The 26,962-nt window shown below is 38.3% G+C and overlaps 1 protein-coding gene across 1 annotated transcript in view; it reads right to left on the bottom strand.

Annotated features, from left to right (window-relative positions):
• kel (kelch protein) overlaps positions 1-23,785 on the bottom strand; it is a 91,987-nt gene extending 68,202 nt beyond the window's left edge. Inside the window, exons 1-5 of the mRNA XM_067120875.1 lie at positions 23,682-23,785; positions 19,521-19,639; positions 19,153-19,328; positions 9,724-9,820; positions 553-709 (exon numbers count right to left, since the gene is read on the bottom strand). Coding sequence (XP_066976976.1) covers positions 553-709; positions 9,724-9,820; positions 19,153-19,328; positions 19,521-19,639; positions 23,682-23,727 — 595 coding nt within the window. The 5' untranslated portion in view covers positions 23,728-23,785. The remainder of the gene's footprint in view (positions 1-552; positions 710-9,723; positions 9,821-19,152; positions 19,329-19,520; positions 19,640-23,681) is intronic.
• Between the last annotated feature and the right edge of the window lie 3,177 nt (positions 23,786-26,962).

The raw sequence follows: 26,962 nt of genomic DNA on the forward strand, positions 1-26,962 counted from the left end.
AAAGCTGTAATTATGCATGGAAAATATGAACAAATGAATGACAATAACGTCATGTTTATCTATAAAACTGTACAAAAGAAATACACACACATGTTATATATGCAAAAAAAAAACTCTCTCTTTTATCTCAGAGAGAGAGAGAGAGAGAGAGAGAGAGAGAGAGAGAGAGAGAGAGAGAGAGAGAGAGAGAGAGAGAGAGAGAGCATAAACACATTTTAAGTGCATAGTTTATCTTAATGTGATGCACATGCATATGTGTACACTCATATATACAGACTGAAAAATATAAATATGTAACACTAAATTACCGTATTAAGTACAATACTGTACAGACTGAATAAATGTCAATAAAATACTGTGCACAAGTGCCAAGTTTATCTTAAGATGCACATCATGTATACCCAAGCACACAAACACACAAAAACATATGCATGTAACACTACATTGCAAAGCCATATTAAGTACAGCACAGATAGACGAAAGTCTTGCTTCAATGAGGTTATACTTCAATACTTCAAGTAATTATCAAGAAAATAACCTAGGTTAACTTACATTGTGTATCTTGTTTTAAGAGGGGCTCCTCTTCCACTCGCTGAATTAGGTAGTCTTGTGGAAGTAACGGTAATCTAACGTATTCCATAAGTTCTGCAAGGTATTGCTCTCGATTTGTTAGGTCACCACTTACCCAACTCATCACACATTCAAATACCTGAAAAACATTATAAATTTAGCATAAGTATGGAAACCACCAAAATATTAAATGTTAAAATCTAGTTGATGCTTCATATGATAATAATGAAAAAAAGATCAAAAGCAGGTATAACAAAAAATTATCAGAAAAATATTATCAATTAACACTTATGAGGACATGAGCTAAACTCAAGTACACACTTTATCACATAACAAATTTTTATGAATATACTTGAAAAAGTACCGTAAATATGGAATGCCATAACCCGGAAACTACTTACATACGCACACAAATATTATATATATAAAATGATCCTTTAATTATCTGGATTAAGAGAGCCAAGGGCCTGTCATGTAACTTTCTGATGGAGCAACTTAGCCACTTGTCAAATCTGTTCAGTGTCAACTTAACCAGTTTTGGAGACGGAAGGGGATCCGCCATAGGTTCCAGCCTAGCAATCCTAAGGGACCTCGAATCCTGGACTACTGGTTCTTCAAAGAAACAGGAAATTTGCTAGCACAAGGGACCTCGTGCCCTGGACATTTGTAAATGCAAATGGTAACCGAGTGTTTTTTTTTATATGCTACACTATGATGATGATATAACATGATAACAATACAGTATACAGTAAAAGGATTCAGTACTTAAAATATCAGTTTCATTGCCATTAACTTTATCTTAAATACAGTTGTAATAGCCTATTTGACAAGCAAATGGATAATGTTAGTGTAACACCTATCCTACTGACAAGAAAGTTGCTGTATAAAAACACTGATGTTCATAAACCACGGTAGGCTGTCGGTAAACACAGACAGACTACCTACCTACTGAACTGTGTCACTTACGAAAGAGAAAAATGGGTTACATTTTTTTTTCAAAGTATATTTATGCAGTATATTTTGTTACACATATGGGGAAAAAAGGTAGACAATTGCCTGATGCATAAAGTTTTCAGTTTAAAGTTTGATGGGTGTTATTTATCAGCATACTGAGTGTTTATGGTTATGTGGTACTGCAAGGTTAGGTGAGGAAGAGTACAAAATTGCTCTTGAACACCCCTAGATTTTTTAGTTGCCCTTATCCGGATTTCACAATTACCTGACAGGCCCTTGGCTCTATTAATCCAGATAATTGAAGGATTACTTACAGACAAGTCTCCATGATAAAATGATGCCTCCCTATGCACCGATTGTTCAGCTTTAGTTTTTATAACTACTTTTTATGATTTAAAGTAAATTTATCAAAAAATTATCTTTTGATGATGACTATGCAGTAGTCATAATCAGAATCTCAGAGGTTGAAAAATGGATGATGACTCTAATCGCCAGCAGAATCTCAAAGGGTTAAGACCCTTTCTAAAACTCAAACTATCTTTATATAATCCACACATACAGCTATTCTTAATTAAAATAACTGACTCCACTACAGTATACAGATTAAGAGATATAAAAACACTGGTAATGATTACAAAAGAAGGAGATCTCTAAGACCAAACAACTTTACACATTTTCACTTGGTGACATTTCACAGAGCTACCACCACACACTTTAGGAGCAAAAATTGCATTTACCAAATTTAACAAAAACTGGTATAATACAGTATATGATATACAGGCAGTCCCCGGTTACCGGCAGGGTTCCGTTTCTGAGGGTATAATGATAACCGAAAATCGCCGCTAACCGAAAATCGGGGATTTTCAGCACCGAAAATTGCTGATTTTCGTCACTAGACAATCGCCATAAAACCGGATCGCTGTAAACCGAGCCCACTGTTAACCAGGGACTGCCTGTATCAGTACTATTATTTCATACTCTGCACAGGTACTGAGCATTTCCCCACTCTTTTGATCTAGTGTATACCCGTAGGTGGGTACTACTTAAGGTCTGCCTTGTGCAGAACACTACGCAACACCAAAAATGACATTTTTATAATAAAATAAAGTTTTATATACACTCACCCGGTAATTACATAGCTATTAGTTTCTTTTAACCGGCAGCTTAAAATTTTGAAATTGCGGGTCACGCTAGTTTGTTTTGGTTATGGCAACGTGTCCCGCCCACTTTCGGGTTTAAGAAGAGCTACAACATAGCAAAGAGCTTCAATTTGTTTATGCCCTTATGTCTAAGTGAGGGGAGGTGGGTGGGCTCCGATCATGTAATTGCTGGGTATATACTGTATAAAACTTTATTTTATTATATAAATGTCATTTTTATATAAGTAACTTACCCAGTAATTACATAACTGATTCCCACATTGAATGGAGGTGAGAATGTTGGACATATCTACCCCAATACATTACTAATAGTAATGAGTTTGAGAATAGAAATTTGCTAACATTGAATCAATGCTGTTGAACCTTTCCTGATAAGAGAGCTGCTACAGGTAGATACTGCCTCTGGATGGCGCTCAACTTATCCAGTAGAGGCGTGGCAGTAAAGCCTTGAGGGCCTACTACTACAGTGGGTGCTTTGTAGCGATGGACTAATTTCCGAGGGCTAGCAAAGTACAACAAGATGTCCCTGCCCAGGGTGCAGTACCACACAAAATAAACAGTAAATAGTCACCTTAACCACCAAAAACCAATTTAAAACACCAACACCCAACCATTAAAACCAAAAGACTAGAGGGTACTCCAAGTACATAGTACTCCCAAGCTCCCTAAAAAAACTCAACACTCTAAGCAAGGCGAAGAGATTAAAGAAAGGACATTGTTTTCTAAGTTTCCTTCCCCAACACCAAGCCAGTCGCGTAAAACGGACCCAAGGTACTGCACTGATCGTAAGTAGTCTCAACATCCCTTAAGTAATGCCATGCAAACACCAACTTGCACTTCCAAAACGTCGCTTGCACAATTGACGTGAGGGATAAATTGCGCTTAAACGCCAATGGCATAGCGACCTCTCTTATCTCATGGGGTTTTACCTTGTAAGAGGAGACGGAGTCTTCGCTCACCATGGAATGTGCTTCCTAAATCAAGTTCCTGAGAAAAATTGGCAGGGCATTCTTAGATAAGGGTCTAGAGGGATATTTCAGAGAACACCAAAGATTCCCTGAAGTACCACAAATGTCCTTCGTTCTGTGAAGATAAAACTTAAGAGCCCTTACTGGACAGAGAGTTCTTTCTTCTTCAGACAGCCCTACTATCTTGGACAAGCTCGTATTGTAAAAGAACAAGGCCATGGATTCGATGGCGATTCGTTCTTAGCTAAAAAGTCTAGAGAAAAGGAGCAAACTGCATTCCTGAGAAAATCCGATGTTTCTGTCCAAAGCATGGATTTCACTGGATCTCTTGGCAGTGGCCAAGGCGACCAGAAAAAGTTTTCCTGGTTAGATCCCTTAAAGAGATAGATTACATGGGCTCAAAACATGAACTGGCCAGCCACTTAAGTACCACGTCTAAGTTCCAGAACAGCAAAGGTTTTTCTTTAAGCTTTGCAGTATCAAAGGACTTAATAAGGTCGGACAAATACTGGTTAGACAATAAGTCCATTCCTCTATGGCAGAAGACCAAGCTAACATAGCTCTGTAGCCTTTATTAGTAGAAGTGGAAAGTCCTTTAGTGGAGCGTAGGAGCAGAAGTAAGTCCGGTATTTCTTCTACAGAGGTATTAGAAGAGGACACGTTATTTTGTCTGCACTAAGACCTGAAGATGGACGCTTTAGCCTGGTAGGCATTATCTGACGACTGTCTTCTACACTTCGCAACTGCGTCTGCAGCCGCCCTTGAAAAGCCCTTCTTTCAGAGCAGTCGCCTAACAGTTTGAATCCTGTTAGGGCCACAGAAGACAGGTTTTGGTGGAACCATCGTAAGTGGGGTTGCCTGAGAAGTTGTTGCTTCTGTGGCAGCAGTCTCGGGAAGTCCGCAAGAAGTTCTAGTAGATCCGGGAACCCCTCTTTTGCTGGCCAGAAGGGGGCTATCAAGATCATGGGCAGGTTTTGATGAGACTGGAATTTGTTGATGACTTGTCTCACTAAACTGAATAGGCGAAAGGCATACAGATCTTTGTCTGACCAGTCCTGCAACATTGCATCGGTCGCCCATGCCAAGGGATCTGGTACTGGTGAGCAGAAGAGAGGAAGTCAGTGATTCCTGGATGACACAAACAAATCTATCATGTTTCCCCAGAGCTTCCACAGATTCAAACACACTAACGGGTCTAATGTTCATTCTGTGGGAAAGATCTATCTCTGACGGCTCTATTTGTCCGCCAGAACGTTGAGTCTCCCCTGGATAAAACAAGTTGTCTCTTGAATGTCGTTTTGGAGTAACCAAAGAAGAAGACCCTTTGCCACTTTGTACAGGGAGAAAGAGTGGGTTCCCCTTGTTTCTTGATGTACGCCAGTGCCGTCGTGTTGTCTGAATGCGCTGCTACTGTTCTCCCCCGAATTTCTGTAGCTAAGCACTGTAGGCCCAGGAAATATCGCCTGTAATTTTTTTACGTCTGAAGACACTTTTCTATTCTCTTCGGGACCGGAAAAACCCGAAAATCCCGAGTTGATTGTCATGCCTAAATAAGGAATCTCCTGAGAAGGCGTCAGGAGAGACTTGTCCCGATTGATGAGAGGACCCAACTCTTGGGCCAAGAGAAAAGTTGTGCGAATGTCCTCCCTACATTGGGCTTCGAGCGGGAACGTAGTAACCAGTCGTCTAGATATAGGGAGATCTTTATCCCCATCAAATGAAGCCATTCACTAGGGGAGCTAATACCCTGGTGAACACTTGCAGCGTCGTTGAGAGACCAACAGAGCCCGAAATTGGAACACCTTGCCCTAAAATACAAACCTGAGGTACTTTCTCGAAGTCGGATACACTGGAATGTGAAAGTACATGCCCTGCATGTTGATGGATGCCATCCATTCTCCCTGGCGAATGGATGCAACAGATTGGTTTGTTTCCATCTTGAATGTTGTCTTTTTGACAAAGACATTTAGAGCACTTATGTCCAAAATGGGTCTCCAGCCCCCGATGACTTAGGCACTACAAAGAGATGGTTGTAGAATCCCAGAGAATGAATGTCCTCTACGACCTCTACAGCTTCTTTCTGAACAAGAGACTCAACCTCTAGCAAGAGAGCAGCAAACCTCTCTGAGCCTGGAGAGTAAGCTGTCAATTCTACAGGCTTCCAGATTAGAGGGGGTTTGTTTCAAAAGGGGATAGTGTAGCCCTCCTTCAGGAGGGTATATGTTCTTGTTCCAGTATGTGCTCTAGGATGGGAACTCTGAAAGGGAGTAAGTTGCAGCGGAGAAGAAGATCTGGGAGGAAGAGTCGAAGGATCTTTAGGGCGTCTTGCAGATTGGGAGAGCAGGTCCTGAGTGTTCTTTTTCTGCAGGTCAGAGGTGATGTCCAGTACTACAGCCTGGGGGAAAAGGTGTGTCTTGTCTAATGGGGAGAAGAGGAGGGCCGATCTCTGCGACGGAGTGACGCCTTTCAAAGTAAAAGAACACCAAAGCTCTCTTTTCTTAAGCACACCCATGGTGTACAGACTAGCTAACTCATGCGTACTATCGCGAATGCCCCTGTCAATACAGGAAAGCACTCCTAAGAGATCCAAAGAGATTTCTTGAGCTAACAAGGAGCAATCTCTAAGCTTGTGCGCTAGTGAGCCCAGCGCCCAGTCTAGGAAGCCCATCACTTCGAAAACCTTAAAAATATTCTTGAGGTGGTGTGCTAATTCTGAGGCTGAAAACATCATTTTGCCCGAGGAGAAAGCTGGTCTCCTAGCTGAGTTGATAAGGCCGGAGAAGTCTCCCTGAGAGGAGGCAGAGACTCCCAGGGAAGGAGTTTCTCCAGTCGCATAAAACCTGTAGCTCGATCTGGACAACTTGGAAGGCGGGAAACAAAAAACTGCTTTGCCTTGTTCCCTCTTTTCAGAAAACCAACCTTCTACTTCCTTCAGTGCCTTCTTCGCTGAAGGAGAGAGAACCAAATTCGGTAACCCAGAAGAACCGACTGAGGGGGGGCTTCCATAAAGAAAGTTGAAGCAGGAGAGGAGGGAGTAGCTGGCGAAAAGAAGCTTGGAAAAGTCGCTAGCAGGAACCTCAAAAATGCAGAGTACACCGATGAAGGAGCATCTTGGTCTTGAACAACCTCTTCCTCAGAAGAAACAGGAGAAAGCGATAAGTCCAGTGTCGTCTGAGCTGTAGAAGGAGCCTTCTGAAGCAAACTAAGAATATCATCCAGTTTGCTCTCAATTGGGTCAACTGAAGGAGTAACAATATCCGAGACGACACTACTAAGAAGTGGTGGAGGAGCGGGTGCCAATGGGTGCTCAGGGGACGCTGTAGAGACGGGAGTCAGAGACGAAACCTGATGGCGAACAGGCGCCAGTGGGTGCTCATCCGCAAATGGGAGCTTGGGCGCTTCGACGCTAGTTGCTGGCCGCTCTGGTGCTGATTGTAGAAATGAAGGTGCTGGATGCGCAACTCCTGATGTAGTTCCTTTATTTGACGAAGAACATATACGCGCCACAAGGCACTTTGGCGCCAATTTACGACTGTCGTCAGAAGAAGCGGAAGAGAATTGTTTCGGGCTATCTCAGTGACTCCACGAGGGGCGCACTGAATCCTTGCCCTTCCTACAAGGAACAGGAGAAGAAATCTCAAAATCCACTGCACACCTTTTCAGCGGGCGTGACTTGTCCGCATAGCACAGTGCGTGCATGGGACTAATTTCTTCGGAGCTGGAGGACATACAGTGAGCACTAACACCCTTTGGTTGCAGTCTGGGATTCATCAACAGACTGAACCGAGGGGGCGACTGCTCGGGGGCAGACCCAACCGACCTCCATTAGGCTACCAGTTTGACTCCTCCCAGGTGCTGGGGAGTATGTCAGGGACCTTGGCCTAGGAGAATCGGTGGGCCGAACAGCCACCTCCTCCACTACCACTGCACTAGCACTGGGTGCCACGAGGTGCTCTGACTCACTCTTATCTATTAACACTTTCACAGATGATGCTAATTTAGCGATTGATTGCACAGTTAACTCGAAGCGAGTGCCAATTTTCAACTCCAGACTGACGATGGTATTGGGACTGGAAACGTGAGAGCCAGGTAAAGGAGAGGGTTGCACAGGTGGAGGAGATGGAACGGGGTCGGAGGAAATTACAAGTGCAATTGCATCCGACTTAGCGGATGAATCCTGACTAGCTAAAACTTTACTAGATTCCCTAGCAATAGCTTTCCTCTTCCTATCTCTAGCTAGTTTCTTAAGATGTGAATCTAAAGTCTTCCACTTCTTTAAATCCCAGTCGCTACACTCCTCACAACGTAAATCCACTGAACATGTTTGTCCCCTACACTGAACACAAACAGTGTGAGAGTCGTAAGATTCTTTAGTCAGTCTAGTATCGCAGCCTTTGCTAAATACCTAATACTAGAACTACTAGTGTCAGACATCCTGGAAAATTCTAAGACAAGTCCAAAAAACGGGCAAAAAGTTGTAAACCAATTATCAAAACTCGTCTAACACTATCTTAATTATGCTGAAAGGCTACAAAAATAAATACTTCACCAATCAAAGATAGAGCAAACAACCAGCAAAGTATAAATTTCAAAATTCAAGCTGCTGTCAACCACAGTCCTTCAACCATAGCCGGCAGCCACAAATTGAAGCCCTTTGCCATGTTGTACCTCTTCTTACTCCTGAAAGTGGGCAGGGCATGTTGCCATAGCCAAAACAAACTAGCGTGACCCGCAATTTCAAAATTTTAAGCTGCATTGCTTTCAGCCTTTCAATTGTCATCCATTCATTCTGACTTCTCCCCACCTACCTGTCTACCCACTTTAATGTTACCTCGCTTCACTTTTCACCTCTCATTTAAGAAGAAATTCTTTGGGAAAGCCCTATGAATGTCTCAAAATGTGACGAAGTGGTCTTTTATAACTATTTTAAAATACATAGATCTGAAATGCTGGGAGTTTCTGTGATAAAATTTCTGGATGCACTAGCGTCCCTTCATATGACTACACTTTTTTTGCCCAAACCACTAACTTGACATCTGATCATCACAGTACACTTCCCACACCTGAACACAACCTTTGTCTCCCACACCCACACAACTATCTTTAGTCCCATACCAACACACTATATTTCCCACACCCACATCCCACATTTCTTAAGCCCACAATGCCGCCTCCTCCCTGCCATTGCACTGCTCTTCTATATCCTACACCTGCCACTCAAAAGAGGCCCCTTCTCCCTTTTAACTGCACATGAAGAGCTTGTTTCCAGCTCACTTTGTCAATGGAAACAAATAATTAGACTTAATGTCGATCCTAATCTCTATCTAGTACCCTAAATTTTGCAGCAGGTGACCATGATCCAGAAATTGGTCAATTAATCAAATCGAATGGCTTCAATATTTTAACCTATCCACTTGTACAGCCATTAATTGTAATTTACCACATGCATGCACACAAATTTCACCGAATGCCATTTCTCACCATGGAAGTAAGTGGGCTATTGAGGAAGTGGCAAAATATCATACTCAAATAATGCATAATTTTTCTTTCTTATTTTTGCAAATACACTGTGTAAGAAGCCTTCAATGTGCGCCTCAGATGGTAAAATTTTTGATGCAGAGATGAAAACTGTGCAAAAATTTTAGCCTCTGGAACCATGACTATATATCAATTTTATGACTGACGAAGTGCTGAGCAGTTAAAAATTCCACAATAATTATGTATATGATACACTAGGGCTGAGTATGCTGCTCTTTTCTTGTACCAAGTTCCAAAATTTTACCTTTCCTTTTAAGCTTACAAATCTATATGAAATGGATCATTAACAAAGCTACATAACTTTTTAAATTATGGAAACTGAACTATAATTTTCCAATAAACAAAAATAGTAAACATAATAGTTCAATAAATGTACAACTTGTAATTGTGACACCTTCAAATAGCCTAACCCTCACATGTAATAAGGACCACTTTTAAAAGAGACGATGAAAGCAGACTCATATCTCAGTGTCCTGAACTCTGTCAGCAATAATAGTTCTACCAGAGCAAACTATAAAAATAATAGCTATTACCTTTTCTTCGGATGGAGTAGTTAGCCTATCACTAGATATGAGCTTTATGACTTGCTGAGAAGTTAATGATAGGAACTCTTCACATTCAACCACTTCCCTATAAAAGAAAATACAAATGAGGTAATAAAAACTACAATGATAAATTATGTAACAAGAAAATAAATACAATAATGAAGATTTTTATAATATAAACTATTTGGATAGCTATGTGTTGTTAAAAGTTAGCTTACACCTTTGCGTCATTAGGTGCAATTAGCATTCAAATTAAATAAAAGAATGACAGGCAGTCCCAGGTTATTGGTGATCTGGCTTTATGGCACTTGTCTAATGACGAAAACCGGCAATTTTCAGCACCGAAAATCGTTGATTTCCACTTATCAGTGCCAATAATTGGATAATGGTGTCAATAACCAAAAATAGGCAATTTTCGGTGCCGATAACCGCAGATTTTCGGTTATTGTCACGTCGTCAGAATGGAGCCCCCGCCGATAACCGGGGACTGCCTGTACTTGGATGACCCAGATGGACTCTCTATAATCACCTATTTCCCACCAGGTTGTTGTGTTAGAATATTTATATTCTTGTCAGAATTCATCCTGTTCACCAATTGTAACTCGTGGATCTCAGTCCTAATCACAATGCCATTATCTTCTGAGTAGAGGTAGTATTCATGCTCCACCCCAAAGTACCGCTGATACCCTTTTAGAGTAGATGCATATTCACGAGAAGTCCATTCATCCCTCAACATTAAAAACTCCATTTTAAATTTTGTTGAGTGCAAAGCAGTGTTCAGATCTTGTAGTCATTTCTGTGAAGGGCTTGTGATCATGTGTGAAATCTCAGACTGTCCACAAAATCATGCTCACTATCTTTAATGGTGGAGCAATCAGACTGAGTGTCACACACCAGACATAATTTACAATCTTTGTATTGCCACATGCTTGCTGGAGGATGGTCATTGCCATAGCTTGAAAAGTGGCGGGTAAATTCAAAGCATGAAGGAAGAACATATGATCAATGACGTACACATCAGCCTTGTCAGCTGTGTCATTTCCTGTTCCATTCTTTGTAACTGGTCCATTAATGTACTAGTGCAGTTCTTGTTTATGTTATCAGTGATGTGGCACAATGATAATGGGACTGGAGTGAGTTGATAAGACAGCACATAAGCAATGCCAACCTTTTGTGCTACTGCTAGCTACAGTAGCCTTCCAACTATATCTCTGGTGTATTTTGCCTCACAGACCTGTTTGTCTTTTGTAGTGAACTTTAAGTGCCTCTTGGGTAAAATTTTTCATTTTCCTGCAATTTATTGCCCTTTCAAATCATTCAGAATAATCTTTGCTGTCATTTATAAACTCCTGATGTCATGAAGAACCCCTGACTTTCCCAGTGTTGAGGCAATATTGAGAATCATCATGAATTGTAAATGGGTTTAGTGTGTTCTCTAGCTTACTAATAATCTTTTTGAGATCACTATCGTCTCTTTCTATCCTGGAGGGTTAAGTTCTCAGACTGAATCATCCTTGAGTGTAATACGTGCCATTTCCAACAGACAGCTTACAATTACCCCTCTAAAATTCTAAATGATCTTGTCACTGTCATCTCTTCCTAGCTCTAACATTTTGTGTGAAGGAAGCAATTCTCCCATGTCTAGGCGCAGCATCTCAATTAATTGTTTGTTCTAGTTATGTCAACTGCACTATGGGAAAATATGTGATTAGTTCTGTGCACGGAGAGAGCTCCTCTTTCAAAGTTTTTTGAATCTGAGGAAGTGTTGTATCCACATTCAGCAAATTCAGGAAGTAGGGTGACATCCAACAAGCATAATTTGGTCTGTTTTGCAAAGACCAAAGACACATCAACCACAAAACATAAAGTCCAACATCATTTGTCCTGCAAACCCTGTCAAATAGCAGGTAGATGTGAACAAGATCAATTTAGAGCAACCAGAATCTGGTCAGAGAATAAATCAGAATGCCCAAGCAGATCACCTATAGCTGAAGGCTTCAATAGTTGAGAAAGAGAACTAAGAGAAGACACTTTAGCAAATGAATTTAGTAATGCAATGCATTCATCCGCTAGAGAGCCCCACATTTCAATGAATTGTCTGAAATGAAGAATTTGCAAGGCCAATGCAGAGAGGATGTATGCACTTAGAGCGATTGTAGTGCTTTCCACCAATGAAACCAGTGACTGAACCATGAGCTAGGACATAGCTGAGCATAGAATCCCTGGATTTTTGAGTTGCTACCACCTGTTCTGTTGTTAATGGTGCCATTATTTCTCTGGTATGATCAGTTAGCATGTCTTGAAAGCAGATGACAACAGAATCATAGATAGTTTCTGTTCCAAATAAAGTCTCTGTCATTTCATCATAATCATCCCAGGCAAGACTAGCTGCCAAACCTGCTTGAGGTAACAGCATGTCTGGTAACAGCTGACCATCTTCTGTGATCTTAGAGGCCACCTCAGTTTCCATAGACTCAGCAATATGGTAGCTCACTGAATGGGCTATCCAGTTCAGGACCTCAACCACTCTCTGACTTCCTGTTAGGCTTTTCATACCTACCCCTAAACACAAATGTTTTGAAGGTTTAACTATCCCTCTCCTTGTTAAAAATATGACGTCCTGTGACAAGGACTCAACTCGCTGTTTCACGTCGGGTATATTTGTTTCACTCTGCTGCCAAGAGAGAAGTGTGATAAAAAAAGGACTGAAGGAAATGTTAGCAATTCAAATGCATTCTTAAATGCCTCAAGAACATATGAATGTAGAATTATTGCAGCCTTCATTATGATGTATTCTTCTGTAATGCCTCATCTGGATGCCAATGACAAGGCCGTCCCTTTGTTACTTGCACTAGAGTAAACAACTAGACCGTTCGTTCTTACTGTAGAAGTCCAAATTAACTTTGTCACCAAAATGGTTCTTTATTTTTTTACCTATATGTTGCTTACTTTACGAGGCACAAGATCAACTTTGGATTCTCTTTCAGGGAACCTACAGTAATGTCTGTGTAATGATACAAGGTACTCTGGTCGGTGATTATCTATTAACCCTTTAACGCCGAAGTCCTATTTACAAAAACGTCTCCCGTATGCCGGCGGCGTTCGGTGAGTTAGCGCCGAAGCGGAAAAAAAGTTTTTTTTAAAAAATCACAGCACGCTTAGTTTTTAAGATTAAGAGTTCATTTTTGGCTCATTTTTTTGTCATTGCCTGAAGTTTAGTATGCAACAATCAGAAATGAAAAAAAATATCATTATCATATATAAATATTGGAATATATGACAGCGAAAAAAAAACTCGTATATAATTGTATACAAATCGCGCTGTAAGCAAAACGGTTAAAGCTCATGACTTAATTTTGTTTAGTTGTATTGTACACTAAATTGCGATGATTTTGGTATATAACAAATTTTAAAACGATCAAAGCAACACAGAGAAAATATTATCACAAAATGATGCATGAATTCGTAACGCGCGGACGTAAAAATGTTTTTTTTTCAAAAATTCACCATAAATTGAAATATTGTGCTAGAGACTTCCCGTTTGTTGAAAAATGAAGCTAATTGATTGAATATTACTAGACTGTAAGTGTTTTAGCTTACAATTGCAGTTTTTGACCATTTCGGTCGAGTTAAAGTTGACCGAAAGTCGAATTTTTTCTATTTATCGTGATTTATATGAAAATATTTCAAAACTGATAAAAGCTACAACCATGAGTTATTTTTTGTTGTATTGTAAATGAAATTGCGCACATTTTAATATATAAAACTTTATGTATTGACTAATATAAAACGGTGCAAATATTACGACAACGAGACGAAAGAATTTCTGAGATGTTCGGCCGAGTTACCGCGCAAACGTAAGGAAAATGTTTTTTTTTAAAAATTCACCATAAATTGAAATATTGTGCTAGAGACTTCCAATTTATTGCAAAATGAAGGTAAACGATTGAATATTACTAGAATGTAAGAGTTTTAGCTTACAATTGCGTTTTTTTACCATTTTGGTCGAGTTAAAGTTGACTGAAGGTTGAAATTTTGGCAGTAAACATGATTTATGTGAAAATATTTCAAAACTGATAAAAGCTACAACCATGAGCTAATTTCTGTTGTATTCTACATGAAATTGCACACATTTTCATATATAAAAGTTATGTAACGACTAACGTAAAATGATGCAAACATTACGACAACATGACGAAAGAATTTCTGAGATGTTCGGCCGAGTTACAGCATGAGACGTAAGGAAAAAATTTTTTTTCAGAAATTCACCATAAATCGAAATATTGTGCTAGAGACTTCCAGTTTGTTGCAAAATGAAGGTACATGATTGAATATTACTAGAATGTAAGAGTTTTAGCTTATAATTGCGTTTTTTTACCATTTCGGTTGAGTTAAAGTTGACCGAAGGTTGAAATTTTGGCAGTTATCGTGATTTATATGAAAATATTTCAAAACTGATAAAAGCTACAACCATGAGTTATTTTCTGTTATATTGTACATGAAATTGCGCACATTTCCATGTATAAAACTTTATGTAACGACTAATATAGAACAGTGCAAAAATGACGACAAAATGACGAAAGAATTTCTGAAATTTTCGGCCGAGTTACCATGCGGGCGTAAGAAAAAAGTTTTTTTCAAAAATTCACCATAAATCGAAATATTGTGCTAGGAACTTCCAATTTGTTGCAAAATGAAGGTACATGATTGAATATTACTAGAATGTAAGAGTTTTAGCTTACAATTGCGTTTTTCGACCATTTCGGTCGAGTCAAAGTTGACCGAAGGTTGAAATTTTTTGTAGTCGACGTTTGCTATGTCCACTCGACATTCAAAAGACAATTTTAGTCGACGTTTGCTACGTCCAACAGGCGTTTAAGGGTTAAAGGTGACTCAGCCTACATGAATAGTAGGTGTTTTAAAGCATTACAGTTTACATTATGAAGTTCAGACATTACAGTACTTGCCCTGTCTAGTATATCCTGATGCTTGTTCATGTACTGGCATTTGCAGATACTGTGTTACTTCACTTCTTTTTAGAATGAAATTCAATACTTTCAATTTTTGCTAACATAAGACTGTCATTGCATTGACTACACGGCCAGCTTCATTAATGTCTTTTCTACCAAGTCATACAACCAGTAAGAGACTGTTTCATTCTTCCAACCTTTTTGCCAGAGTTATTGTAAAAGATGGAGATTTTTGGAGAACACCAGATGATGATACCTTCCACCTGGTGTGATTGACGTCTCTGAAACACATTCTTCACTGCTGGTGCTTGGAGGTCTATCTGACTCCAGGGGCACAGCTGTAAATCCACTGTAGCAAGTGTTGTGACATCCCTCTGTCTCAGATGGGGTTCCTAGTAATGACTTGCAATTTGTCAAATACTATATTTTGATGACTTATGAATGATTTGATGCCTAGCAGCTGCTTCTTTCACTTTCCCCCATTTCACTTCAGTAAATGGCACATGTCTTTGCCAAAACAATTAGTGCCTAGAAGATGGATAATGCATTGCAACTGGGCTATGTTTTTCAGATCACCTTGCATGATGACCTGGAAAAAATGTACATATTCATTGTACAGATCTTAATAATTATTCAAACATAATAATAATAAGAATAATATTATATGGTAAGAGCATCAAGGAAATAGATATCCAAATCCAGACTGTGAGGATTGTATCTGGGGACATCAGGATGGAGTTTGGAATACAAAAATGTGCCTTGGTTAACATACAAAAAGGCAAGGTGACAAGGACTGAGGGGATAAAGCTACCAGACGGGAAAAGTATCAAACACATAGATGTGACAGGATACAAATACCTGGGGATCATGGAATGAGAGGATATAAAACACCAAGAGGTGAAAGATACAATCAGGAAAGAATATATGTACATAGATTTCAGGCAATACTCAAGTCAAAACTCAATGCTGGAAACATGACAAAAGCCATAAACACATCGGCAGTACCAGTAATCAGATACAGCACAGGAGTAGTGGACTGGATGAAGGCTGAACTCCACAGCATAGACCAGAAAACTAGGAAACACATGACAATACACAAAGCACTGCACCCAAGAGAAAATAGGGATAGACTATACCTAACTTGAAAGGAAGGAGGGAGAGGTCTACTAAGCATAGAAGACTGCATCAACATCCAGAGCAGAGCACTGGGGCAATATCTGAAAACCAGAGAAGATGAGTGGCTAAGGAATGCATGGGAAGAAGGACTGATAAAAGAAGATGAAGACCCAGAAATATACAGGAACAGGAGAATGAAAAACAGAACAGAGGAATGGCACAGCAAACCAATGCCTGGACAGTACATGAGACAGACTAAAAGAACTGGCCAGCAATGAAACATGGCAAAGGCTACAGAGGGGAGAACTCAAGAAGGAAACAGAATGCTAACAGTGGCACAAGATAAGGCCCAAAGAACCAGATATGTCCAAAGAACAACAGATCGAAATAACATCACACCCATATGAGTGAAGTGCAATATGAAAGGCGAGACCATAAACCACATAGCTAGCGAATGTCCGGCACTTGCACAAAGCCGGCACAAAAACAGTCATGATTCAGTAGCAAAAGCCCTCCACTGGAGCCCATGCAAGAAACACCAGCTAGCTTGCAGTAAAAGTGGTACAAACACCAACCTGAGGGAGTGAGAGAAAACGATCAGGCAAAGATCCTCTGGGACTATGGTATCAGAACAGATAGGGCATTTCGTGCCCATAAACCAGACTTGACGCTGATTGACAAAATCAAGATAAAAGTATCGCTCGTTGATGTCGCAATACCATGGGACACCAGAGTAGATGAAAAAGAAAGACCTGAAAATAGAAATAAGGATATGGGATATGCCAGTGGTAATTGTACCCATAATCACAGGAACACTAGGCACGATCCCAAGATCCCTCAAAAGGAACCTGGAAAAGCTGGATGCCGAGGTAGCTCCAGGACTCATGTAGAAGAGTGTACTATCAGAAACATTGCACATAGTGAGAAAAGTGATGGACTCCTCAGGAGGCAGGATGCAATCTGGAACCTCACACTATAAATACTGCCCAGTCAAATAGGATTACTGAGATAGAAAAAAAAAAATAATAATAACAGGCACTCTCAAAGCAGTATTAAAATCTTTATTACAGACTTTGAATGCTTGCTCTTGGCCAAAAATTTCACCTGGATTACCTAACAAAAAATAAAAAATAAACTTGGCATTCTGTACAAAACGTGCATTTATTATCTCCAATATATTTCAAAGCACCGATTTCTTATGAGCTGAATCTTCAATGGTCTATCATTCTCAAATTTTATCATATTTTCTTTGTTTACTCAACACCTCTGGTGCCTGACAGATCTGCTTCCTCTGTCATTTCCTCTGATCCATGATCATTTCTGATAAAACCTGAGGTCATAAAATGATCTAAGGTAGGTTTGTCTTTAACTATGATATAAAAAACATCACCATATTCGCTACTAACACTATCATAACTATCTGATAGTTCAAGTCTACTACTATCATTGTCATTTCCAAATAAAAGCCCCTGTACTAATTCATCATCGAGAGAAACCTCACCCTTCCAAAGCGTTTTGATGGTTACTGAAGGTCTAGCCCTTGTCCTGAGATTATCCTGTAAGTTAAAATAAAATGTTGCCATTTGTCACTGGAATATCAACAAAAGCTCCTATATATGACAAGAGAAACACGTTATATATTTCGAGCTGCCTAACTAGCACAAAATGATGACTGCGGAGACCAGTCCCATGTCATGGACAAGACCTTTCGATGACTGAGATCAGTCCAGTGCAGCGAAAGGGTTAAAAGTAATCTGGCATCAGTCCAGTGCAGCGAAAGGGTTAAAAGTAATCTGGCACTATCTTAGTGGCAGCATGAGAAATGTCTCCACTGTCCAAATTTTGGAGCATATTGTGAAACCCTTGACCTTTTAACCTGTTCTCTACATATTGTATTTAACTGAAATAAAATTGATATCAAAGAAATGTTTGTCCATAGAGGTATTTTGATGCATAGATATCCACTAAACAAAAAACGGAAGAAAATACACTTCTTTTACTGGAGCCCCAATATTTTGAAGTAACTTGGGAAGTTGCATTTTGATTAAAATGGGGTCATGAAATCCAGACCCACCACTTTCAAAATGTAAGAGTTCTTTTTTGAATATCCCATGGTATATCCTTTCAAGAAATACCCATTAGACATCTGGTCATTTCTGGGAAATAAACTGTAGTGGGCTCTTGGACTAATAACTCATACACTCCATAGAGATAGTCTTCTTGACTGCCTTGACATCAAGAACCTAGGTCAGAGAACTAAGCTCTCTCAGACAGGGACAATGCTTCAGTACCGATGTTTCTACCTGTCACCTGCTGTTATCCCCAGGCCCATCAATCCTGGCCAAGAATTAGGGCCCTTTGAGGAGGAAATCTATTCTTCCATAGGAACTCAGTATAAAAGATAAGATATTAGGCCTGGTCCAATCACTCCAGGTTTACCTGGCTAATGTCCCAGATGGTCCTCTTTTCTTACAACCTATCACACAAAAGCCTTTCTCCCCTCCTTCTTCATTAATAACCCCTAATTGGATTCCTGAACAAAGGGAGGTCACTGTTCACTCACAGACCATTTTTTTTTTGTCTAAGCTGTTGGGATTTGTTACCAAGGAGCTGGGCATGTTGTCATCTGTCCAATTCTTTTATATGCTCCTTTGAGGATGAACAGTGGCTACACTGTCATAAAACAAGTTTTGAATTAGAAAAAACCTATATTTGGTAGCTGCTGTTAAGTCCTTAAACCCACCTGCTTTCCCTGACAAAAAAGGCATGGGAATTTGTGGTGCAAGATAGTGAACCATGTACTGTTGCCAAATCTATCTTAGAAGGGTGAATGTTTACATACTGAGTAGTTGCTAATATGTTCAGAAAAAAAGTCTTCCTGCCTCTATGTCTTTTTGTACACCATCACTGTGTCAACAACCCCCTATCTGGCAGAATTCTTGATATCAGTAGGTTTATACGTATCGTGGAGTCTCTGACAGGACCATAAGAGTAATTCCTTTCAGAAAGAACAAAGGCTACCAAAAAAGGTTTTTCATACATCTAAACCTGTTTAAAAGAGGCCCTTCTTCCTATATAATACAAATATCTAAAAACAGCAATTTATGGTGAAAAAGTGTGATGTGTGAGGGAAGTGTGAATATAGCAGACTACTCAGAGATGTGGGCATAAAGAAAGCACCAAGACTTAGTATGGTTCACACATCAGACTTTATGGCAAAGTTGAAGAGTTCACTTGTGGCTCTGGGCAACATATTACTTTTTGGTATAACTATTCTACGCCACTACCATGCTCTAGGAACTATTTCTGAAACATCACATCTGTAACTTACGTAAAATGTTGTTCAACATAACTTTCAGCAATGGACAGCAATTCTAAGCATCCATGAATGTCTGCAAATGCTCTAATACCAAGACAATTTGTTGGATGTAACTGTGACTGAAGGAAATCACAACAAGCATCTCTGACATCTGTTAACTGGAGCAAATTTGCAGCAGGTAGAAGAACCTATATAAAGAATAAAATTATTAGCATTTGTTTCTACAAATGACAAAAATAATTCTTTAATACTTCCCTCATTAAAACTACATCAGAATTATTCTCAAAATAATCTACTCCAAACAAAAATTAAATTAATTCATGCAGGTGAAAGTGCAAATGACTTCAAAACTACTACATAATTCTTCTAAATTATATTACCTGCACATTTTCCTCTGTAACTAGAACTTCTGCAGTGTAAACATAATCAATAAGGAGCTGTAGTGCATTACCATCAATGTCTTGTAACACTATTCTATCTTGGCGACTTTCCTCAAAACCTGTTAGAGAGATATGTAAAATTTGGCTGATCTTGAAAATATAATAATAATAATAATAATAATAATAATAATAATAATAATAATAATAATAATAATAATAATACATATTTTACAAATGTGAAAATATTCATTACAATGTAATCACATTTTCCAAGTACATCATCTCTAACTAAAATTTCACAATAATTACCTTGTAGAGTCTACTTAATTATAAGATGAACAAGCTCATTCTTAGTACAATTATCTTATCCAAGAACAGTGTGATTCACAGAGATTTTATATGTATTGTGTTTATCAAATATGGGAAAGGTCCACATTCTTGGAAGCATGTCATCTCAATAAATTATCTATAAAAAATAACCAGTACTTTCTACAAACGTCAAAATAAAATAAGGATTAAAATAATTTTATCTCCAAGTGTTCCAGTAAAAAGATAAATACTGTTCTAATGTCCTTCTGACATACAGAAGAAATTCATAAAATTTTGACACTCAATATTAAGTGCCTTTATTCAAGGGGTCATATGGTTATTACAGTATAAACACATCAGTATCAAACAGCAAAACAAAAAATTATGAATTCCTCTACAACTAACAGTATTTAAATATTTGAGAATCATTCAGTTATCATAAAAGGCATAGTGATCTCAAAACAAAATATAGAGTAGCCTGAGATCAACGGACCTCATAATTACAGATTTCCCAATTAACAAAGTATTAAAAATAAGGTGTCATTAAAAAATTATACATCAATTTTTGTAACAATCATACAAATCCAATAGTGCAAGAACATACTGGACAGTATAACTTTCACTCCTTCTAACCTTATTTACATCTGTTGACTCATGGCATACCACAACCAATGATGGCTCACACAATGCATCATCCTCATATAACAGTATGGTTTTTTGTTGAGTATATGTTTTGCTTCTCACTATTGTTTTCCACTAATTCTGCCTCCTTTACCAAAATTACTGTAATGGTAACAAAATGAGCTGGAAGTTTCTCAGTTTGCAAGTCATCTCACTCTAAAAGATTTGTAAGTCATCTCACTCTGAAAGAGAAGTACTGTAGAAACTTGACAATCTACATTTTCAAGGTGGCATCATCAAACCCTGCAGCAGTGTTTGACACTATGTGAAAGAGCAGGAGGCTTCTAGAGAGGCAAGAAGGGTCAGATGCTTCCAAAGTGGATGAAAAACAGTCTGACTCAAGTAGGATTGTGTAAGAGTACCTTCTCTTCTGCCACTCCTTGGTGAATATCTGGGGTGGTTGTGATAGACTTAACCCTTAATGGACAGGAATCCTCATATGAGTACCTATAGCAGGTTTGGGTGATGGACAGGAATCCTCATATGAATATTAATATTACATGCCATACTGTCTAATGAAATTAGCAGGAAAGATGTTCATAGCACTTCAATGGTCCATAAAGGACTTATGGCAACTATAATACCTCGGCATGGGAGAGACATCGATCAGTATGCCTTGTGATTTCAGAGGGGGACGTATTGCCTCTTTGCAGCTCCTGGAACTCTTTTTATTTATTTGCTCATCAATATACCCAGGGATTGCTGTTGGTTTTAGTTCTTATTTTTTATCATAGTATGTCAGCTGTAATTGTAATTTTGCAAAGAAAAGTGCAAAGAAATATTAGAAAAACATGTATACCTCACAAAAAGTTACTGCATCTCCCCATCTCAGTAAATCTCGTAAATATTTTACAACAAATAAACTGAGAATCTGTTACTGATTTTAGTTCTTATCTGTTATGATACTGTGTGAGTTGTAATTATAAATTTACAAAAAATAAAATACATTAATAGAGTGTCTTGTAAAAGAGGCCCCACACAGTTGTGATAAAAAAAAATGACATTTAAGATCACCAGAACAAGTGGTCTTGATGTGAGAGAAGTGTTCTGAACTATAAAGAAAAAAGTAAATACAGACTCCAGTGTAATTATCTGGTTTGCTAATGTATCTTCTTTTTATAAAACAGTGAATTTCAATTGAAAGTGGCATTTGTTCATAGTGCAGGGGTAGCACTTTTGTATGAACAGCATTTGCTTCAAAATTTGAGTTGTAATGATTACTGATTAGGTTTACTATTTAGTGGTGCAATTATGTGGATGTTTGTGCATCTGCCCCCAGGTGACCCATAGGTAATTAAAAAAATACTACACTCATTCTTTGGTCACTGCTGGCTGTCAACAATTTTAGCCTTTGTTATTTTTGACTTGTAGCCACATTTTCTTGGGTCATGTTATGTGATCTTTGTCCATTTGAGCCCACATAATTAAGCGCTCAATTCCTACAGTAATTAAATAAGCAATAAACTAATATGCATGAAGCCAAATGTGTCAAGTAATTGTGAAGAAATGAAGATGATCTTAAGATAGTTGCAAGGTGGCGGGTAGCTAGCCTCCCACTAAATGTCACTGAGTCATCTCTACCTCTCTTGGCATTTTATATTATGCCCTCTTCTAGTCAAAAGTATAATTTAGCCAAAGCTTATCATACAAAATTTTATGTGAAATGGTGAAATGAACTCCTATGTAACAGAAATTCTAAAACTGAGCAGTTACAGGTAAGGTATGATAGGAACATGACTGGTTATTTGCAAAGTAAGTGTTCCAAGGTCTGAGGAATTATCTTTTAGGCAATAGGACTAAATAAATTTTGCATAATGGGAACATTCCCTACAGTAAATGCAATGGTAGATTATGTCAGGTCTCGTGTGTTGAAGGGTCAAAGCCTATGTTAGCTTGGTACGACATTGCTAATTAACAGATTCTGACACTTAGCAGACAGACTATACATCCACACTAGCCATTCAAGTGAGACCCAACTATACATATATAAAAAATTTCCTAAACGTAAACCATTATTAAACAAAAGCTTTTATGAAAAGTGATTTTGATCCCAATTTGCTTCATTATCTGTAAAAGATAAAAAGCTTGGTCACTATGAATTCAAGTCTTCTACTCACTTGGTAGCACCAATCAAATAATTCTTACCAGAAAATGATACTTTTCAGCATAGAATAGTCTATTTCAACGAAAACATAAAATATCAATATCATAGCTATGGAGCAATTATAAGCACAGTACTGTAATAGGTTTACATAAAAAGAAAATTTTTAAAAATTACACATTTTCTTGTTTTCAGTATCTTCTTCATTTTAATTTATATTTGTAGCATTTACATGTTTGGTTAGATACATTACTCAATGTGAATTACAGTAAATGGTACACAATTCACATTTTTTGTAAAATAACAGTTGATATAGGCTGACAGTGTGGATGACTGGCAATCACTTGGAACATATCCCTATTTTTCTCATATGATTTTAACTCAGCTGTGACTTTTTCCTTTATCACTAGCCATGAAGGAACTTGACCAAGTTATATAAGTACGGACTGCTGTTTACAACTAAGAGATGGAAAAAAAAGAGCAAATAAAAAATTCCTGAGATGACAAGTATCTACCTGACAGGGATTTTAGGAAATACATGGTTGTTCCGAGTGATTTGAATATAAAAGTGGCAGAAAAAAGAGGGTACTTTCTAAAAGTATGGAATGTCTTTAGTGAGAATAAAGTACCCTGGGAAATGATCTCTAAAAAGGCATGACCTTTAGGCAAACTGGCTTCAAAATGAGACTATGAATGTAAAAGAGAAAACGATAAGGAAAAGATCAAGTTACATTTTGATTTGATGGACGTCATGATGAGAAACCATAGGTCAGAATATGAATTGATGGTGATTATTCACACACAGCTTCTACCAATATTAACACTCATATTACTACCATATAAGAGATTATTCTGATGGAGATTTCTAGCAAGTCAAGGATGAAAGTGATAAGTGTAGAAAGTGAGCTGAAGGCATTTCTTAAATGGGGAAGGTGACACCAGTATTAATATCACTTGGCATGTTTAAATAGATTACCAGCACTTGGCTAACCACATCTACTGAGCCTGAGATTACATTAAATGAGATTTATTTGCTTAGTGGATAATATTATGAACAAAAATTTACTTACTAGTAAACATAGCATGGAAGTATGGGCTACAGGAGGCCAAAACCATCTTATGTGCAGGAACTTCAATGCTGTCAGCTATTAGCACGACATCACATAGCTGACTCTGTCTGTAATAAAAAAAATAAATAATAATAAAACTTCATATGAGACTGAAGTACATCAAGGCTTGAGCATTCTAATGGCTTATGACTGGTGGCCAAGCTTTAGCAAACAAACATAAATGATAGTACCTATCACTACCTTTACTGATCTTCAGTTCCATGATAAAATACAGCAACCATGGAATTCGCCAGTTTGCAATACAGTTCATTATTCAATGTGCAGGTGCAGGCATTTGTATTTGATAATATTGTTTTTACAGCATAACAATTTATTTCAAGATTTCACACTACAGTGCATCATTACAAATGAGTAGGTAAGTATTCTGTCAGAACTATAGCTCTCTGACAGATCAAATACATCTGCAGTAATCTTTTCCTCTATCCCAACTACAGAACAAATTGAACCTTATCCAAGTTAAGTAAATTAACAATATTCGACAGATTGGCTGTCTCATCATTTGAGTTAGGACTGGAAGCCTTCCAATTAGTCTTCATTCAGTCCATCCAATGGTTATATTCAAAATACAACTGAAGTGAATGGTAATCAAAGATTCTGGGTTGGATGCTAAAAGACAGCATATTTGCAGAGAGGTACAGTTGCACCACTAATCAGTGGGACTCATTCAGCAGGCTCATTGTGGGTGGAATTAAATGCTGTGCACTGACAAAGAGATGGTTGGACAGATATAAGAAGCCTGGGGATATAGCCTAAGTACTATGATTCTGAGAGTTATTCAGCATTGATTGCTTCAGAGATCTCTTGACTAGTTGAGTGAGGCACAGAAACACTGAATCAACCTGTTTCATTTGATCAGTTTCTTCATGAAAGTGTATGACTGACCTGTTTCTTTCTAGCCATTTCCTATGCACTGCTTACTTGGGCTTTAACTTAAGAGTTTAGCACCTACCTTGCCAAGAGGGCAAGACAGTACCAGATTATGTTGGAAACCTTGAACAATGATGATCAAGTGCACAAGTACCTTCCTAAAATACTGTCAGCTTCAACCCTAAATCCGGGACATAAGTCACAAAATTATGAAGGGTACATTGATAATCATGCCTCAGCCTATGCCTGAGCAGGGTGATGAAGCCACTTTTATTTAGAACAGCAACAATGCTGAGTGGTTATGATGGTTTCTGGAACTAAGAATCTGAACATCTCCAAGTCTCCCTTGACTTCCTGGCTTCCAAAGATTAGTTTCTGTGGCTCAGATTCCAAACTACAAGACTGAAGGCAAAGCTATGGCCACTAGAGGAAAATATGCATGAGTTTCAGAAGTATTGCACTTAGATTTGGTTAATAAATATAATGTACTGTACAGGTAAACCTGCTTCAAGTCATCCAGATTTCAGACAACAATATGTGATCATCCCTGATTCCCAAGTACTTTCACAAAAACATGTTATTTCAGTATACCCAGTACAAAAAGTACAAAAGCTCTGCTTTTTGCTGCATTGATTTTGAGAAATGGGCTGATCAAAATAAGGCGTGACAATGATTTTATTGCAAAACCGAGAAGTACAGAAAAAGAGACAAAGTTCTATAATCATTGCTTTTGAACTTTTCATGCTAGATGCATAAGATTTTCATTTGTTCTTAGGTACAAGATATCTTTAATTGTTATATATGAAGCTCCACAGTAGCTTATTTATTTTTCATTCTGTAGTAACATTTTGGTAACTAAATACAGTACGTCTAAATGAGTGTAAGTGAAAGAAATAAGATTATTTGTAACACCAAAAACTCAGAAATAATTTTATGACTCTATTTCAAATGTTTATAACTCATGTAATCTATTAACAAATCTAATCCTTCGGGCCAGCCCTAGGAGAGCTGTTAATCAACTCAGTGGTCTGGTTAAACTAAGATATACTTAACTTTAACCAGGCCATAACTCATGTAAATCTATTTCCAGTCCATTAAAACTATACTACACAGACACTGCTGTTCTAGGATGTACCATGGGCCCAAGATTCTAATACAGTACACTATATTAAGGCACAGAAGTGCCTGGCAAGAGGTGTTGTGAACTTGTTGGTAGATAAAATACCCCCTAATTATTTATGAATATCTTCCTCTTGCGGTTAATAGCAACCATACACATCATGTCAGTCTATTCAATAGCTGCTAAAGCAGCAGCCTGACATGAAACAGCATGGACTTCGCTACCCTAGGAAGTGCCAATGGCTTAGGATAAAGACAATGTATGTACTAGTGACTCCTATGCCTCAGTCAAAAGCTAATAACCGAAGATGCGCTCCTAGAGTATACACCAGTGTGTACCTTCATGCTCCCAAAATTCAATAGCAGGATTTCCTAACAAATAACGATAAGCTAGAGATGACATTTTTATAATAAAATAAAGTTTTATATATACTATACTTACCAAATAATTACATAGCTATAGCTTCTGCTTTACGCGGCAGCTCAAAATTCAAAACTCGCGATAGTGCTCTTTAGTTTAGGGTGTAGGTATACTGCCCCGCCCACTTTTGGGAAGAATAGGTACAACGTAGCTAAAGAGCTCAATTCCATTATGCTCTATGTCCATGAGAGGGGAGGAGGGAGGGCTCTGATCATGCAATTATTTGGTAAGTATATATACAACTTCATTTTATATAAAAATGTCATGTTTATATAAGTAACTTTCCAAATAATTACATAGTTGAATCCCACACTGATTGGAGGTGGGATGAATGGACATATGCTACTCCAAAAAAACTCTTGATATGGAGAATAATTTGGAATAGAAAGTTAGCTAGCATTTTGAATGCTTGTTGTAACCTTACCTGGTGAGGGAACAATGGCATACGGGTATTGCCTCTGGCTGAAGCTCCTCTTGACCTGTAGCAGTGTGGCAGTAGAGCCAAGGATCGCCTCTACTTGAGTGGGTGCTTTGTAACATAGGAGGTTTATTGCAGGTTGCCAAAGCTTACAATCCAAAAAGGAACACGTAAATAATGTTCATATGCCTTTGCCCTGGGCAGTACAACAGAAAACAAAGACCAGATAAAAATTAATCTACAGTCATACCCCAAACTTAAGCTAGGTTAGGTTCCAGAACCCCTCGCACAAGGCAAATTTTTACGTAAGTTTGGCACGGTCTCTAAAAATACTAATAAATGCTTATTTCTAAAGTTTAAACACTAAATATGACCATAATCATGCTCCTAAATTAT

This window comes from Macrobrachium rosenbergii, chromosome 2 (assembly GCF_040412425.1).
Source record: "Macrobrachium rosenbergii isolate ZJJX-2024 chromosome 2, ASM4041242v1, whole genome shotgun sequence".
In the NCBI taxonomy this organism is placed as follows: domain Eukaryota; kingdom Metazoa; phylum Arthropoda; class Malacostraca; order Decapoda; family Palaemonidae; genus Macrobrachium; species Macrobrachium rosenbergii.